The sequence below is a fragment of the Meles meles genome, chromosome 10 (assembly GCF_922984935.1).
Source record: "Meles meles chromosome 10, mMelMel3.1 paternal haplotype, whole genome shotgun sequence".
NCBI classification, from domain to species: domain Eukaryota; kingdom Metazoa; phylum Chordata; class Mammalia; order Carnivora; family Mustelidae; genus Meles; species Meles meles.
This window is the reverse complement of record NC_060075.1, coordinates 108,176,467-108,194,952: the sequence shown is the minus strand read 5'-3', so window position 1 is coordinate 108,194,952 and position 18,486 is coordinate 108,176,467. Positions and strand designations below refer to the sequence as shown.

Sequence of the window (18,486 nt, the reverse complement as noted above, 5' to 3'; positions counted from 1 at the left end):
CAGCCACTTTACATCTGACTTACAGCCTATAAAAGGCAAGCAAGGGATTACTGGAACTTAGATGAAAATAAAACCCCCCTCCTTTAGGCAGCACAGGGGGTGTAGTGAATAAATAGAAAATATGATCATACAAACAGAATACTGAGAAAAATAAATGTGGGGGTGCTCCAAATAACTGGAACTCATTACATTAAACAAAGGACAATCTATAGACAACCCCATCCGAGGTGTGTTCCAGATGACACTGAAGTAAGTCATAATACTCTGACTACCTCTGACTACCATGTTTCCCTAAAAAATATGACATTTTTTAAATACTTGAAGACCTGTAGAAAATAATCTTAAATGGAAAAATACGTAAATTGTCATATTTAGCAAAAAGAGATGAGATATGTTCAAAATGGTAGACCAAGATGTACGCTCGTGCTGATCAACTCTAGAGTATAGCTCAGCGTGCCCAGTTTGAACACACCTCGTCTGTGCCCACGCCCCCAGCTAGAGCTTCCTGCTATCTCCCTGACTCATAGCTGCCTCCAGTGGTAGACAGGAGTGGGGCAGCAGTGTGTCTGCTAGAAGAAGCTCTGGCTCCTCAGTCAGACTTCTCTGGACTCAAAGCTCAGTTATACCAGCTGTGTGACCCCAGCTAAGCCATCTTAAGTCTGTTTCCTCTTCTGTAAGGACAGCACCAACATCTAACCAAGAGGGCTAATACCAGAATTTAAAAGTACACGCAAAAACATGTGGGAAGCATCCCATCAATGTTACCCATGTAGTTGGCTTCTCAAGATCAAGGCAATGTAATAAAACATCTGCCTCTATAGAAGCTTCCAAGTTCTCCTTTTTCTCCAGGAAGGAAAAGGAAAGAAGCTTTTCCTCTGGGCTTCTCCTTATTCCCTAATTCCCTGCACTTTCTGTCACCTTTTTTTTTAAAATATTTTATTTATTTGACAGAGAGAAATCACAACTAGGCAGAGAGGCAGGCAGAGAGAGAGGAGGAAGCAAGCTGTCTGCGGAGCAGAGAGCCTGATGTGGGGCTCGATCCCAGGACCCTGGGATCATGACCTGAGCCAAAGGCAGAGGCTTTAACCCACTGAGCCACCCAGGCGCCCCTTTCTGTCACTTTTTATGGACAGTTACGTTTGAGGTATTTATACACCTATTTCTTTTGCCAGTAATTGTGCAGTACAATACATGATTTTCAGATTCAAGTCAGGGTCTGCAAAGCTACATCTAATTAAATGACATTTTTCTAATGCTGCTTATTTAAAGTCTTTGAACTTTTTATATGGAAACCCACAGTTGTTTCATGAGGTAGCTTAAATCTCTGCTTTCTCTTTCTTTATTTGACACATGTATTTTTAAGTATGATATTTCTAAAGATTAGTGCATCAGAATCATTAGGCTAAGAATATCATAGATAAAGTTTTTTTTTTGATCATTTATCTCAAAAAATTACAGTGTTAGGGATGGGAAGTAGCAGAAGTATTACTCTAACATCCTCTTTTTCTGAGGGAAGAAGTTATGAAAGAGGGTCAATCTCTGGGCTCATTTTGATGTGTACAAAAGACTATTCCATCTGGACTTACAAGTGATTCTAGAATTAACAGAGACATATTTATACATTCACTGCATTAGAATGAGACATATGGGCTCCAGTAAGGATGCTACTGCTTATATAATGTCAATTCTGGATAAGTAAGAACTTTTCAGAATTTTTCTTGGTCTCTCCATATTGTCTGGTTAAACTCTGGAGGGAAAGCAGAACCCCAGTGTCCTAAAAAGAAAATGCTTACTTACTTTGGAAGAAATGTATCTTTCTTAGATTCTGAGATATCTTAGAGTCATCTCATTCTCTGACTGGATGCCGCACAAGCTCTTAAAAGAACTATTTTATTTTCCTCTTGAATTTCTTCTCCTGCATGACTTAATGCATAAGCCTTAGTTTGCTTTTTGAGTCCTTAGTGAGGCTGCAACCCATTAATTTGTTTCTCTGCTGAGTTGTATCTGAGGACGAAAATTTTAATTGATTATTATCTTACCCAGTTCCTTGATGGTACTTTACCACACCCAGGACCAAAAAATATTGATGGAATGGTAAAATAGAAGGCTATCTCATGATCCAGTGACTCAAAACTGTGAAAAGCTTTTGTCAAGTAACAATATTTAGAAGGACAACTCAATAAATTAGAAGGGGTAGAATGACATGCAAATATCCATCACCTTTTATTAAGCAAATTAAAAATAGATTTAATCTTTAATATGTGTCCCTACAGAATAAAATTTACTGGATTCAGTGTTGATTATGTGCTTGGTAGATTGGCTAATTACTTTGGGACATATACTTGATGCATATTAATTTGGGTTCCATGTCAATTATCACTATCTTTTATTCACAATATAGCCTCCATTTAGCACAGTTCAGGAATAGTAAGGACGTTTACTTGAAAGGTAACTTCAAGCAATTCTGAAGGGAGACAAGATGGCATCTAGAAGGAGCCCAGAGCTACGAATGAGAGCCCGGGTTCTAATGTGCTCCAGAACACCTGATCTGGGGCAGTCATTCACTCATCGTAATCATGCTCGGTGTGTCTGCTGCATGGGGATGTCATGTGAACCCAGGGAGCAAAAGCATTACCACGAGGGACCAGAAGAGGAAACAGCTCCTTATGCATTTCCAGAATAGCACCTTACTAACAGGTGTTTGTGGGTAAAATGTTAATTGATGGTTAAAAACTCATTAAAGATTTAAAAGACTGAGAAACCCCAAGCATTGGTAAGGACGGAGAGCAGCTGGAATTTTCGAAAATTTCTTATGGGAACACAAAATGCTACAACCACAGTGGAAATCAGTCCGTCTGATAGTTTCTTTAAAAAGTTCAACATGCATTTCTAGTACGAGGCAAGAACTCCACAATTCCCCTCCCAGGTATTTACAGAGGAGAAATGAAAACACGGGCTTACACAAACATCCAACGTCGGTGATCATGACCGCTCCGTTCCTGATGACCCCAAACCGGAAATAACCCGTATATCCATCAACAGGTGAACGGATGAGCAACTTGTGGCATAGATATCTTTATAAACATAGAGATATACACCACAAATATATACCATATATACTACTCGGCAATAAAAAACCGATGATGCTGCTGACACATGCAACAAAATGAATCTTAAAAACAGTATTCAAGCCAAAAAAGCCAGATAAAAGAAGAGTACGTACTGTACAGTTCCGTTCGTAGAATCATGCCAGACGAGTCCGTTGTGACAGACAGTCCACTGTCCCAGTGGGGGAAACTGATTCAAAGGGGATGGGGGAACTTTACAGAATGTTGGGAAGGAAAGTTCTACATCTTGATTATGATGGTGATTTCAAACTGCATGCTTGAAATGGGTGTATTTTATTATGTATAAATGATCTCTTGGTAAATTTGAATGAAATTGAACACACACACACACACACACCCCACAGGGGAAACAATGACAAATGTGCAGTTGACACGTCCCAGGCTGCCTGTCAGATCCTGAGAAGGTGGTCAGAGATCAGGTGAGGCCGTGAACTTTGGTGGGAGGCTCACCACTGTTCAGGGCCTGACCTGACTCTACTCCCCAGCTGACTTCCTTTTGTAGAAACTCTGCTACACGTCTGTGAGTGTGAAGATGGCCACGAAAGCTGTTCGTAAACCAAGGAGGGCCATCTCCAATCACAAAGGATGCAATGGCTGAGGCTGATCCTGAGCCTGTCCAGGACCTTGGGCTGCCCCCTTTGTGTCAACTTCCTGGCCGGCAGGGGAGGGGAGGGCAAAACGCAGATGAGAAAGACCCCTCGTGGGCCTTCAAGGGGACCTGCACTCAATTCCCTTCCCTCCAACCCTCCTCTCTTGAGCTGGGCTTCTCTCACCACCCAGAACAACCAGCCTTTGAGAGCCTCTAAAGGAGTCATGATGAAATGGACATAAAATCAGTCTTTCTCAAGGCACACTGAATTTTGAAAATTAGGTTAATTCTTGCTTCAGGCATGATTAAGAGCTCGAGCCTCCGGGCCAGACTTTTACATCAGACATCAGCTCCTCCACACCTACCGGATGAACCCACAAAACCCTTTAACCTCTCAGAGCTTCAGCTTCTCTGTCTGCAGAACAGAGGTCAAAATAACACCACTTCACAGGCCGATACAAGAATTAAATGAGCGAAGGTTTCAAAGTCCTTAACACGGAGTAGCGCAGAGTAGGAAAGCGGCAACTGGAAGCTACAAATGCCAGCGGATGTTTTTGTCCCGGCTGCCCCAAATTATCTCTCCATTTCCTACAGGACATCAGAGCACGTTCTCCCCCCACTTTAAAGTAATCCAGCCAGATTCTTAGATCAGGGGGGACAGACAGTTCCTAGACTCAATTCACACTCAGCCGAAAGGGGAGCTTTCCTAAAACTACCAGTTACAGAAGCCAAAACGCTTGGGCGCAGCCACACCCGTGAGCCTGAGCTGCACCCTCCAAGTTAATTGCAAACACTGTATTTTATCTGTACCTCCCGGAGAGGCCTGTCAAGTGCGCTGTAATTGTGTGAACAGGCAGAAAAGAGTCCAGCCACACACTGTGGTCGAGAAAGGTAGAAAATTGGGTGCTCCTGCCAGCCAAGTAGGGAATTAATAATATATTTAGGATTACTAATAAAATGCCTGTCAAGCAAGCAGCAACATATTATATACAAAAAAAAAAAAAAAAATTCCTGCCAGTTGGTATAGAGTTTGCACTGTTCCTGAGAAGTATAATGTTCTTGGAAATACAATGCTTCAACCCCAGATGAAACTTCTACCCTCTGGTGTCTCCCCTCGCTGATTTCTCACTCCTGTGTGTATTTTTTACATCCCCCTCCCATGTAGCTCCACCAACCCTCCCAGACGTCAGTGGGTCAAGCAGCCTCTCAAGGCAGCCTTCTGCACCTGGCTCACAGCCAAGCATCCATGTCTCAAAGCCCCGTCCGGCAGGCTTCCTCTTCTTCCTCTTCATCCTCCTCTTCTTCAGCTTTGAGCGTGGGCCAGTTAGTCAGCAGTAAGTATCCTTTCTGGCTCGGTTAAATCGTGGTGGCCTTCTTGTTGCCTATCTGCAATGCCTTCCCTCCTGTCTCTCTCTCTCTTTCTCCTCCTCCTCCTCCCTTTCTCTCTCCCCACCATCCCTCCGTCCTTCATTCTCTTGTTCTTTTTCAACATCAAAGAGGAATTTCCTGGCCTTTCTAAGCCAATAGCAGAATAAGGTCTCTGCCCAGGGCCGGATGGCTCCTTAGGGAATCAGGGCCCCAAAGCACGCCCCCCGGATGGGTGTGCTCAGGGGCCGGTCTCTATCTCAAGTGCTTTCTGCCACGCTGAGTCAGTCCTGCCGCTTTCAGAAGGGAGAAGCTGATCAGCGGGCGGGCCATGAGCCGCGGAGCTCAGAACTGAAATAAACCAACCACAGGCACTCAGCCAGCAGGTCCAGCTGCTTTTCCGTGCGTTTGAAGTCCCCTGCCATTCTGTTTGTAGGTGTCAGAGGAAATAAAAGAGAGGGTGCCCGTGGGCGGGTGGGTGTGTGCGCACAACGAGCGGCCTCCAGGGGCACGTGGGAAGCTGCCTGGGCTGGAACGAGATGGGAAATCTCTGAACCACCATTCATAAAATAAAACAAGCCTCCGGGTCTGCTTCCCTGAGGGGGCCACATATATACATAATTTTGAGAGCTGGTATGTGGCCCCACGTAAAGACAGCATACATGTCGCACGCAGATCGAAACAGCCCAAGATGACTGGGATGGTGGTCTGCTTCCAGGTTAGTCGTTGACTGTCGGTGCGATTTTTACCCGTGAATAAAATCACAGAATGTGCACTTGGATTATAATGCTCCAGGAACCGAAAATCCAGTAATTACAGGTTTAAAGGGCTAAAGTACTGCATAGACATCTGGACTGTAAAATAAGGATACAGCTGAGTATCTGTGTTGATCAGGTGTCGTGAATAACTTGTTATAATGGGAACAGCAGGGATCTTCACATATCTGTGATGCGAAGCAAAACGAGGGTTGCCATGCCTGCCCCATGCAAGCAACCCCTCCCGCAAAAAAAGAATATATATGTGCGTGCATACATATACGTACATTCAAGTACATGGATAATTCCAGCAAGAGGGATACAGAAGCGAGAAGAGAATGTGGAATTATGGGAAGATATTAAAATGCCCAAGTATGTCAACTTGCTTGGAGGCTCCTGACACCAAAGATGGATCAACACCAAACACAGTGTCAGGGTGCACACAGAGTGGCCGTCAACCAGTTATTATAGGATGTGTGCATATACAACCCCTCTCGTCTGGGCCAGAAACTCTAGTTTTACTGGAACAAAACCACAAATTAACAAAAGTTAATTTAATTATAGCCAGATTTTCCCCGATAAGGACACTCCTCATAGGGGTGTTAAAAAAAGGTTTCAATGTCATTCCCATTCAATATTCTGCATAAGTTTCTGCAAAATACTCTAGTTGTAGATAGCAGCACGGTCATAAGGGTAGGAGAGGCTGTTAAGCTATGGTCCTAAAAGAAAAGGAACTGAGATCAAACAGAGAGAAGAAATAAGTTAAATATGAAATAAAGGACAAATCACCCCACAAATACAGTATTTTGCACAATGTTAAACACTCAGTCCATTTTGGAGATGAATGAGTGGTTGAACGCATGGACAGATGGATGGATGATATCAGGTTCTTTCTCATCCCTTGTCTCAAACTGGGCAGGAAAGGAGTAGCCTTTTTCAGAAATCTGTCCACGGAGTGGTGGGGCAGGTGGAATTTCAATTGCACAGTTGCCAATGGGGCATCTAAGTTCTGGGTGTATAATGAGTGAACCATATTACATATCCTGATATAAGATATAAAGAATGGGGGCAGAGACTCCTTTACCATATGCACTTGAGACAGGAAACCCCAAACTCATATGCAGAGCCTGAATGAGGAACCTTCTCTGGAAGATACAGGAGGGGCTCTAGCAGTCGCACGGGGGGTCAGACTTTACAGAAACTCATTCCTTGCCTTAAAATTGCTACCGATTTTGGGCATGTCATTTAATTGACTTCCTTCTGTCTCAAACCCCAAGTACACAATGAATCATATACAGAGAATTTCTCTAATGCTGATTCCGCCCAACAAATCTCTGTTTAAGACTTGATTTATAAAGTAGGGTTTTGAAAGCACTTTCAATACTCTGCTCATTTTAGTACAGTGTGGCCATGGAAGTCCTCATTTGCAGATCTTGAAACTGACATCAGATAGCTCCTGAAAGTACAACCCATTTTGGCCATCTTCTGTCCGAGGAACCACATTCTGTCTTGGCTGAGAGGCTGTGACACTCTGTGTGGCGAATCTACTGGGTGGCAGGGCCAGGATGATAACCCAAAGAGTCTGATTCAATGGGTCGTACACACGCCACACAGCACAGCTGCCTTAAAAAATAGGATGTAAACACCTGAATTCTATCCAGTGACATTTGAGCGATGATATATATCAGATTACCTAAATAGTCCGCCATAGTTCTTTAAAAGCCTGGACCTATGCCTTACAATTAAAGCACAGGCTTTCCCCTTAGATAATATAAAGAGGGAAACTAGACATCGTTCATGTTTTGAAACTGTATTCAAGCGTGAAGTATCCATCTAGAATTATTTTTTCTGAGATGAAACTTGAAATCTGCAGATAAGATAATGTGGGGAGACCTCACCCCATACTTCAGATATAGTTGTGACACAGGTTAAATCACAGGGGGGAAAAGGGTGATTTCATTAGAGGCTGTCAACTTAAAAATAGAAACACACTGCCATGTATATGCCGAGCATGGGAATAGAAATTAAGAAAGCAAAAATAAGTAATATGGGCTCCCTGCCCTGGGGGAGGTCATGAACTGGTAACAAAGAAACACAGTTACAATAAAAAGAAATAAACGCTATGATCAACACTGAACAAAGACTATGGCAATACAGTCAATAGTTAACTTGGTTTTAGAGGTTGAAACAGAAGGACCTCCTAGAATAAATAATTCTTGAGTTGGATGGTTAATCAACAAATCCCTCCAAGAAACCAAGGCCATAGAAGGAACCAGGTCAAACTGGACTTGAACCCGTAGCCAAGACCTTGGTCAATGATCCCTCCCACGTCACGGTCAAAGACTGTCATAATGTTGCTCAACTTGCCACTATCCCAGATAAAATGGGACCAAAAGTCACCCTCAAATCTTCCCCACTCCAGGCAAAAGAACCCAGAGTTAATGCCTTAGCAATGATAATGCGAGCTTCATAGGCAAAGAACATCACATCTTAGCTCAGCGTCACCAAATAAGCACACTCCTTACTCCCCAGAACACCTGCTGTGGGCACCTGTTCTCTGTACCCATACAGCTTACCCTGTGTTAAACTTGCTTGGTCTCCACAGTCATCAGAGGTAAATACAGTTTCTAAAAGCAGGGCTTTTGGAAAGTCGAACAGGGTCAAACAAATGACTTGACAAATGTCCCAAATTGGCTCAAGACATCCACAGCACTGTTTAAAAACAGGTAGATTTCAGGTTTGTTTATTTGTTTTTAATTCCTTGCTGGGTTTGGTTTTGTATTATTTTTCAGTATACACTCTTTAAACCCCTGGCCTGTAAACTTGATTTTTTTTTTTTTTTTTTTTTTTTAGACAGCAAAGGACCACTGGCTATTACCAGAAAAAAAACAAACCATAAAGTGAACATAAAGATGCATGGTGATAGCTTATGGCACCCCTGGTTCCCATGATCACGACTTCCACCGTTTTCCACAATGAAGTCACCATATTGCAAGCAAACTGTTCTCCCAAATTACATTGCCCGTTCTCAAGCAGTTTCTTATTTCTCAGAAATATTTGGTAAATACATCCATTACTTGCTGTGAGAATTGCATAAAAAAGTAGATGGGTGTTTACATAAGTCTGTTAATTCATACTTGGCAGCTTCTTTAAAATTGCGTATTATTTGTAGAAAAATCCCATAAGCAGAGGTTGTAGAAGGATGATGCTGATGGATGGTGATGGTTCGACCCACTTAGCAAACCCTTACGCTGATGTCCACGTTAACTGGTAGAAGGAGCTAAATTTTAAAAATTAAACAAAACAAAACAAAAAGCATCTGTGCTGGTCCATCCTCGGCCCTCAGGTTGGTATGAACCCAGGGACCATACAACCAGATTCTGCAGAACAGAATTTTTTTCACCCAATTTGCATTTAGTTACCATTTTTTTGAAAAAATGCTTTTCAGCCCTTGCATTCCAGATTTGATTTGGGAAGCATCCTGCTTATGAAATCCTGCCAGTTGTCAATGCCAGGTCATTCTAAATCTCTGGGCCAGTTAATCTGTATATGGGTTGATCTTCTGGCTCCTCTAGCAAGGTCAGGTTTGGGGCAGACTCTGGCAGTCATTGCTGTTGCTTTCTGACCCTGTACTTAATCTGTTGGTCTGACTTTCTCTGGAGCAAACATCTCGAAAAGGTGTCACTTCCTCCTCAACGCACAGAAATCCCAGGCTGGGTTGCCCTAGTGCTGGATCGATCCGGGAGGGGATCTGAGAGATCCTTCTGAGACCCCCATCAAGGTGGCCCCAGAATTCTCCTTGAAATTAACCCAATCTCCCAAACCAGGAGACCAGGAGACTGGGTGAGGGAAAACCAGACTGAGCTGTCCCAGGATGGAATGTCGATCTCTGAGCCAGACTGAGGGCTGAAGTCATATCTCAGGGAAGAGGGTGCCATTACATTTCCCCTCCTCAGACAGAAAAGCATATATCTCTTAAGGAAGAGTATTGTTCCGATGTGGGGGCGGAGGGAAGGGATCTTCAAGAGTTTAAAACAGAAACTTTAGTATCAAAAAAAAAAAAAAAAAGAAAGAAAGCATCATTTTTTTAAATCAATTCAAAAACATCTTATAAATACCACCTCATGAATTCTCCCAAAGTGTGAAAACAATTCCCACATGTCGTTATCAGGGTAAAACTAATTTTTGCCCACGGGTGGGCCCCTTCTTTGCATGGTGAGGCCTTTGTAGTCTTGGGACTCATGGAGAAAACTGTAGCAAGACATTTTCCATCTGATTTTATAAGTAAGAAAAATAAAGAAAACCGGGCAGCTCATCTCCAGCGTTAACAAATTGCGCAAGAAGGAGATACTGATTTCCCTTCCCTGGGCCTTTATCCAACAGATCATCAACCTGTTTAAATTTCACAAGAATTCCTATCCCATCAGCTTTCTGAGTAGAAAGAGGAAAAAAAACAAGAGGGGAAATGTGTGAGAAGAGGAAGAAAAGAACTCAGCTTCCAGGTGTGATGAGTGTTTGTTGGGCGCCCCAAGGAGGACCCTGGGCTCAGCAGGGCAGGTGCCCACCTCTCTGAGCTCTAGAGTGACAGCTTTGACAATCTGCTCAGTGCAGGGAGTAAGAGCCCACAGCTTTCTCATCAACCCTGGTTATCATCAGTAATCAGGCACATGCATAGATTTTGTTGCTAGTCTCCGGGAACCAGGAAGGAGATATAAGCATGAAAGGCAGCAGGCGAAGGGAAGAAGTAAGAGAGAACGGATTTACATAAAATGCAACCCAAGTCATAAACACGCAGAAACCACAGGGCTGAAGCAGAACGCAGTATTCTCCGAGATCAAAGACCCGCCCCTTACGCGCTGGGTCACTCCAGCGATTCCCGTGATTCCCGTTGATCTAGAGAGGGAGCTAATAGAAGGCAACAGATTTACCTCCCACAAGGGCTACTTAGCTTAACTCAGAGAAAAACTCTCCCCCCTAACTAGGGACTACACTGGCAACCCCAGTCCAGACGTTTGCCACTTGCCAGAAATAGAGGAGTTGGGTTCAGGGAACGCAAGGGATGGGGTGCCTGCCCGGGGTCCCCCCTCCCAGCGCCTTTTTGGCTCATCACTCTTTACGCAGGTGGCACAGCAACCTTCCTGTGTCGTGGAACCTGGTGAATAACGACGGTAAAGAGTGGAGAGAAGACAGTCATTTGCAGAGGGTGAGGGGCCAGAAACACAGAGACCCCCATCTGTGCGGTCAAGGGATCCCCTGCTGCAGAATCACGTGGGGTACTTGTTGCAAAATGCAATGCCCCATCAGGCAACTCCTAGTCCTGCCAAAGGAAGAAAGCACCGTCCTAAAAGCTATAGCGTTATAAGGAAAGTCTGCAGTTTCCAATTTTTCACCCTTGATTTCGAACCTCTGCTGCCCAAGCTGGTAAGCCTCCCAGGACTCTCAGGCTTCCCTCCTTGTGCCCATCTGCACCAAGTGGCCAGCTCGGTTCCAAACCAGATCTTCCTGACTATTATTTTACCATCACTTTCTTCCCCCACAAGAAGCCCTGTTATGCTTTTTTAAATCCGGTTGCCCTCCTTCCCCCACAAAATGTTAATATCACAGATCTACTGCACATCTCTACTGTTTATGTCCCACGGGCCTCTGGGGGGACCACAACACCCCCCATTGGAAATGCACAACCTGAACATAGAGTCCCCAAAATAGGCTGAGCCAAGCAGCGGGTGTAAGGGGGGCTGCCGAGGAGGAGGAGGATGAGCAGAATGGGCAGCCAGAACCAGTTCAAGCTGACTGATTGTGCCCAAGTAAGTGCTGATGAAGGCCTGGTGCAGCCAAACCTTCTAAACATTTCAAAAGAACGTGAGAAAAAAAAATTGAGATGTGTTTCTTGAGAAACCTCCCAATGTTTAAATGTTGGCGATTCCAAAAACCTGTAAGCTCTAGGAAAGCTGCGCTGTATGTGCAAGCTGCTCATTTGCAACTTCTGCTCTAGGAATGTTTAAAGGAAGAAATGAGAGAAGAGGCTCCAGGCTGCTGTGTGCACGGACGCGACTTCCCAGAATCCTTAGCAAACCCTTGAAGTTGCTTCCAGGCTGCTGCGCTGGTGGGATTTAAGATCCAGAGGGCAGCCGCTCCCAAGGACAACCCAAACAAGTCTCTCCTTAACCAGGGTTTCCAGCCCTCCTGGGGGGAATTTGAGGGGGGGGAAAGCAAGATTTTAATTAATCAGTTTTATAGTCACCCTCTGCCCCTGGCCATGGACACAGATTCTCAATGTCCTACAATGAAATAGCCACCACTCCTAGCACGAGCTCCCCAGTCCATCCTGCCAAAACACTTGCAGACACCCCCGCGGTGCTTTGCTCCTGCCTGTCTGCACGCGGCTCCCACTGGTCAGAATGTGGTCCCTCCATTCTGTGACAGCTGCCCATGGGGCAGGACCCACATGATTTCTCCCTGCAGTCATCCCACGCTTCTCTGTAAATTCTGCTGTGGAGGTGACACCATTAGTTCTTGATTTTACTCAGCTTGGTATTTTTCATGGGTGATTCTCATTCATAATATTGGGCCCCAACCCCCTATAGACCATAAATCCCACAGAAGCTGGAACTGCCTCCCCTATTTCTCCTGTTCCTCCTTAACACTGGGGAGGATGCCCAGGAGTATTTCTTAAATACTCACAGACGGGTCTCAGTGGTTGTACCCCTTTTCAATCTTTCCTCAACAAACTTACGATGAATGATGTGCAAAAATTTTACAGGACTTTTTTGAATGTGAAGATAAAGAAGGTACCGTGCAGAAGTGTCTTGCTGATTCTACTGACAGAGTCCATTTCCCTTGTAATGAGAGGATCTGTACTGGGAAGCTCCAAGCCCCCCACAGATATTAACATGTTTATTTAAAAGTCTTTGAACAAGTGACCCTTGAAATGCAAATGTTTATTTCTCTTCATGATAACGGGAGTCTCCGGGTAGCCCAGAAGGCGAATCTAGTCCACCAGAGTCCCTAGACAAGTACTTGAATTTACTGAAATTGATGGATTATTGTGCAGAAAGAGGAAGAGAAAAACTTTTCAGCTAAGTCCACGGAATGCGGTGGAGAACAATAGAGTCAGCTCAGGGAGAAGGGCTTCGCGCCAGGCAGGAGAGAGCGGCACTTTGAAATTTTCCCCTATCCCCAACCCATGCTGTCTCCAGCTTGGTGTACGCTTTCATTTATCGTTTATCTGGGGATCAGTATCGGGAAGCTGGGGGGTTCGTCCTCCAGCTGTTGTGTCATTTCCCTTGATAAGTCCTAAATTGACCGCGTTATCCGGCACCAAAGGAGCCTTCCTGCGGTCGGCATTTTTTATTATGTGCCCTTTTAGGGGACAAAGACATCGTGTCAGTAAACTGCTACCGGGGGAAAAAAGACAATATTATCCTCACAGCTTCATAAGCACTCTCTTCTGAGGGGCTAACGTGAACTAAGAAATTAAACAACATTACCATCTGGTAGCCTGACTGCAGCAGTGATCTGATGAAGGAAAAAAAACAAAAATCTTATTTTCTTCAAGGGCAATTTTTAGCCCTAAAGAACCCAGTTTAAGACATTTCACATTGAAACCTTTCCATGTTTATGTTTTTGCACCGTAATTGAACCTATCGACGGGCCAAATGGAGTTGCATCCCCTAGCTCGTGCCTTCCCCTGGCTGTTACCTGTTAAGCCCAGGGGAACAGGCTCTCGTATCATGAAAGTGGCCGTGGGTGAACTACCCGTGGTTTCATCTGGGATAGAAACACCCCGAAGGGTGATTTGTGGAGGTGTAGCCACTTGAGGATGGGGTCCCGGGTGCCGCACTCGGGAGACAAAGAGAACGTCCGACAGGGTCGGTTTCCCCAGCATCTGCTGTTAAAGAGAGCCACTTTCTTAGAAACCGTAACACATATTACTTGGATGTGCGTTGATGTATTGATCCTATTTTTAAAAACATCTCCACAGATCCTCAAACGGCAGCGGGTGAGGTGGATGGGGTTAATCTGGAGGAGATCCGAGAATTTGCCAAAGCTTTTAAAATCCGGCGCCTGTCCCTTGGCCTGACCCAGACTCAGGTGGGACAGGCTCTCAGTGCTACCGAGGGCCCCGCGTACAGCCAGTCAGCCATCTGCAGGTAACCCGTGCCCACGTGCTGTCACCTCTCCTGGCCGGCCTGGGCCTCGTTTGTCCTCATGGCTCAGCTTTTCTTCTTCGGGTGGGCAGAGCTGGAGGGGTAGAGTATGGGGACTAAGTTTGGCGGTGGGGGGTTGGTACGTTGGAGTCGGTGATATTGACAGAAACGAAGGTGCTAAAGCAGATTCTGGGGCCTGGCTTGATAACTCCTGTCAACTCACAAAGAAGGCGGTGTCATTGGAAAACCCCCACCCACCTCGGGCCAGAAGCTTCCTTCTGGACCCACCCTCCTTCCCCACTGAGAGCCCCCATCTCCCGCCCGCAGACGGGTATCCCGAGCAAACACCGTAAAGCCGCCAGTCCCAACACTCCTCCCTTTTTTGCCCAGGGATGGCTATCGTGATTTTTCCAAGGAAATAATACCTTAAAAAGAAAATTAACCCTCTCGTGACCGCAAAGGAATGCTTTAACGTTGCCTTCTCAGACATAATCTAAAAGCCCTATTTTTTTTTCATTCTAAAGAAGCAGCTGCTTTATGTGGCTCAGAAAGGGGTAATGAGAACCTGGCCTACCCTGTCCTCACCCCTCCAAATAAATAAATAAATGACAGAATCCAGCCTTGGTTGTGTTCAAGTTGATCTGGGTCAAGCCGCCCGCAGCAGACCCGTGCATGCCTGTGTGTGTGTGTGTGTTGCACTAATCCCATGTTTCTGCATGAGGTAACCAAGGCACTTCTGGAAGAGCTTTTCCCTCTTGGGCAATGCCTCATGAGTCCTCCTCCATCAGGAAAAGCCAAGAAACCAACTCTAAACTCATTTAAGTGGATTTTGTTCTTGGTGATCCATGAAATGCTGTCTTTTTATCTGCTCTTTATACTTTTAATGTATTCCCCAAAGGACGGAAGTGTACTTTTCCTGCAGTTTAAGACTAAGGTTATAAATAACACCAGTATGGGGTAGTAGCTGGCAGCTCGCATTTTGCTCAATGATTTTCCATAAAACCCATTGATTGTTGTTAAATACAAAAAGCGCCATAGGATCCTCTCACTTCTATGGTCTCCCCTACTGTTTCTTCTTATAAGATACCTCCCTGCAGAAAATAACCTTTATTCAGTCTATACAAGGATACTACTGCTGGGAAATTTGTTTCAAGACTCGTATATGTTATTCCCAACAACACGGAAGGAAACATCAACACTAACAAGCGGCATCAATGATATGAATACTGTTGCTCCCTGCTGGGAAACATTAATTTCGTTTCATCTTGACAGCCTTGTGATGAAGGCAGCCACGGGTTTTTTAAGTTGTCAATTTGTTATTCTTGCTAAAGTCCTCTCTGGTTTATTTTTAGTCCTAAAATGTGATTTCCTTTTATTGACTTAAGTGCCATCTAATGTTTTCACCAACACCACAGAGTGTCTGGGGCATTCCCAATCGAATATGTAGATTTCTAAAGTCTTCCCCAAGGGAAGCCAGGAAAGCTATGGCCGAAATGGGAGAGAGAGACCCTGGGAATTCATATCACAGAATATGCCAGATGCCTTGACTTGACAGGCTTTCTCTAATTTCTAGTGCTTGGGTGAGCTGGTTTTAGGAGCCAACTACCAAGAGGGGAAAAAAAAATGAAAGTCTTGAAAGAGACGGAGATCTGACATTGGAATAACTCACATTTATTGTAGGAGTAAAGGAATCTGCATTTCAGCCTGCACACCCAGGTGTCACTTAGGCGACTCCTAGACACAGCTCTGTTGAGTCCCTCCTTAACAGAGACACAGAGAAGGAAACGCCACCACCAACACGCTGAATATCCCTATTGCAAACTTTGTGCCTCACGCCCTGGCACTGTGAGGTCTACTGTCATGCTGTCCAGAGTTTAAGCTCTGCCGCTTCCACGGTAAAATGTGGCATGTGGCAAACTACCATGACAGTCAAAGCTTTGTGGCAAGCTCATTAAATGACATGACATGATTAGTTCATTTTCTATTGAAAGCAAAATGTCCTTCTTCCCCCTTTGATCAGTAGTAGAAGTTGGGTTTTTAAAAAAAATAACCCCTTGAATTCTACAGGGAAGGCAAAGCTATGGAAATCACATTAAAACTTGATACTATTTGCACTGCTTATCACAGCATCTAAAATGCAGTGTCAGAGATAAAATTATGACGGGGAAAGGAGGCTATCCTTTGGTGTCCTCCTGCCAGCGTCCTTCTGAAGCATACCCTGACTGGGTATGAGCAGGTTCATTTTGGTTCTGTAAGATGTACCGTGCAGTCAGACGGCTGAACACTTAGAAAGCGTGTATCCAAAGGGGATTCAAAAGAGAGGATCTGTGTATTCCAGGGCGTCATACTGAATTTGGATTTAGAATAAACAAACAAAGGAAGAAAAGCAACTGGCACTTTGGTATATTTCATTGAGCGTGAGGCTGAATTTGATACCAGGATGACCTCTTAAAGCACTCCATATAATTTTGTCCCAAGATGCTTCATACTTTTTAAAATCAGTGTAGCAAGGAATTGCTGATGGCGATTGATACATAGAAGACCTCATTTCCAGAAAATGATATCATTGGAGTACAGTTTGCAGATATCACACATTAAACACAGCTTGATGCCCTGGTGCCAAAGTACACCATTACAACGGACAGCGTTTGAAAGGCACGAGGTGGCCTTCGCACATCCGGGGAGGGGGGGTTCGTAGCAATTACAAGGTGTCCAGCTGCTCCGGTCCCCCCAGTAAAGCAGCAGTGGGCTGTGTTTTACCTGGAAGGGGGCAAGTTGTTAACTGACATAGGGTGCAAATTGTCTGTTACCAGAGAGAGCACGGGCGTGGGGGGAAGGGAGAGACAGACAGAGGGAGAGAGGGATTAAAATGAGACGCTAAGCAGAGATGAAAAGAGCTGCGTCCCAGTCGCCATCCCTGACGCTGGTAGCATACAAGATTTTCATAACCGAGTCCACGGGAGGAGTTTCAGGAAAACTAAACGCAACACACAAAAAAGAATCGTTTTAAATGAAAGAACCTGACAGCTGTTGTCTCCGACGCCCCTTCCGGGGCTTCATTTTTGCCTGGAGGCTTCTGCCGCTGGGGGAGACCCTTGCCAGGCGGTCGGGGTGAAAGCTCAGCTCCCCCGCGCGTGCAGGGGACAGATGGGCGGGTGGCTTGGGTGTGGGTGCCCGGGGCTCCCGGGTCCCGCCGTCTGCGCCCTTCCCACCCCCCTCCGCGTGGCCGTGCGGGGCGGGCTGCATGCGGGGCATGAAGCATGCGTGCGGGCCGGGCGGGGCGCTGGCTTGAGCGGGCTGGGGGCGACCTCGCAGCGGCTGCTCATCCGGAGGGACGTGGCTCTTCCAGGCAGGCAGGCAGGCAGGCAGGCAGGCAGGAGGCCCACCCTGGCAGAGGACTCAGTGTAAGACTGTTCTTTCTCAATTCTCCCCCCAGACACACCATCCTGAGAAGCCACTTTTTCCTACCACAGGAAGCCCAAGAGAACACTATAGCTAGCAGTCTGACAGCCAAACTGAACCCTGGCCTTTTGTATCCTGCCAGGTTTGAAAAGCTGGACATCACCCCTAAAAGTGCCCAGAAGATCAAGCCGGTGCTTGAGCGGTGGATGGCTGAGGCTGAGGCCCGCCACCGAGCAGGTGTGCAGAACCTGACCGAGTTTATCGGGAGTGAGCCGTCCAAAAAGCGCAAGAGGCGCACCTCCTTCACACCCCAGGCCCTTGAGATCCTCAATGCCCACTTTGAGAAGAACACACACCCCTCGGGGCAGGAAATGACCGAAATTGCCGAGAAGCTCAACTATGACCGGGAAGTGGTTAGAGTTTGGTTCTGCAATAAGAGGCAAGCCCTGAAGAACACGATTAAGCGCTTAAAACAGCACGAGCCGGCCACGGCCGTCCCCCTGGAGCCCCTGACGGACTCTCTGCAGGAAAACTCCTAAGCGGACGCCCGGCCCGGAAGCAGAAGCGAAACCCGCAGAGACTGCCAGCTCCGCCTCGGACTCCGCCGCTCAGCATTCTGAGAATAATGGTCATTAAGAATAGGACGTCGAGAGTAAAATCGAAAGCGAGCCCCAGTCGTCAGTCACCCTTGTAAGTAAAAAGACTAAGAAAACTACCAAGCGGACAGAATGGTTTATACGTGTCCGTTGGTTTTCCAAAAAGTTAGAAAAAACAAAAAACAAACAAAAAAAATCAATTTTTGAAAATTTTTAACAAGGCACACACCATACCTGCTGGTGTGCGCAGTAGCATAGTCCCCTGGCCCGCGCGCCTCCCCGAAGCCAATTTTCTAAAGGACTTAAACCAAATAACCACAAACTTTTTTGTGTATATTATGAAAATGTGAACACATTTTAAGGAAAAAGGAAAACAACCAAACCAAAAAAAAACCAAAAAAAAAAAAAAAAAAGGAAAAAAAATAAATAAATAAAAGGAAAGAAAGAAAGAATGGAAGACCCAACAACCAACAAGAACTTGTATCTGTTCAAAGCAAACACAAG

The 18,486-nt window shown here is 45.4% G+C and overlaps 1 protein-coding gene across 1 annotated transcript in view; it reads left to right on the top strand.

Annotated features, from left to right (window-relative positions):
• POU6F2 (POU class 6 homeobox 2) overlaps positions 1–18,271 on the top strand; it is a 389,523-nt gene extending 371,252 nt beyond the window's left edge. The window contains exons 8-10 of the mRNA XM_046020899.1: positions 4,883–5,051; positions 13,819–13,987; positions 17,421–18,271. Of these exons, the coding sequence (XP_045876855.1) occupies positions 4,883–5,051; positions 13,819–13,987; positions 17,421–17,925 (843 nt within the window). The 3' untranslated portion in view covers positions 17,926–18,271. The remainder of the gene's footprint in view (positions 1–4,882; positions 5,052–13,818; positions 13,988–17,420) is intronic.
• The last annotated feature ends 215 nt before the right edge of the window (positions 18,272–18,486 follow it).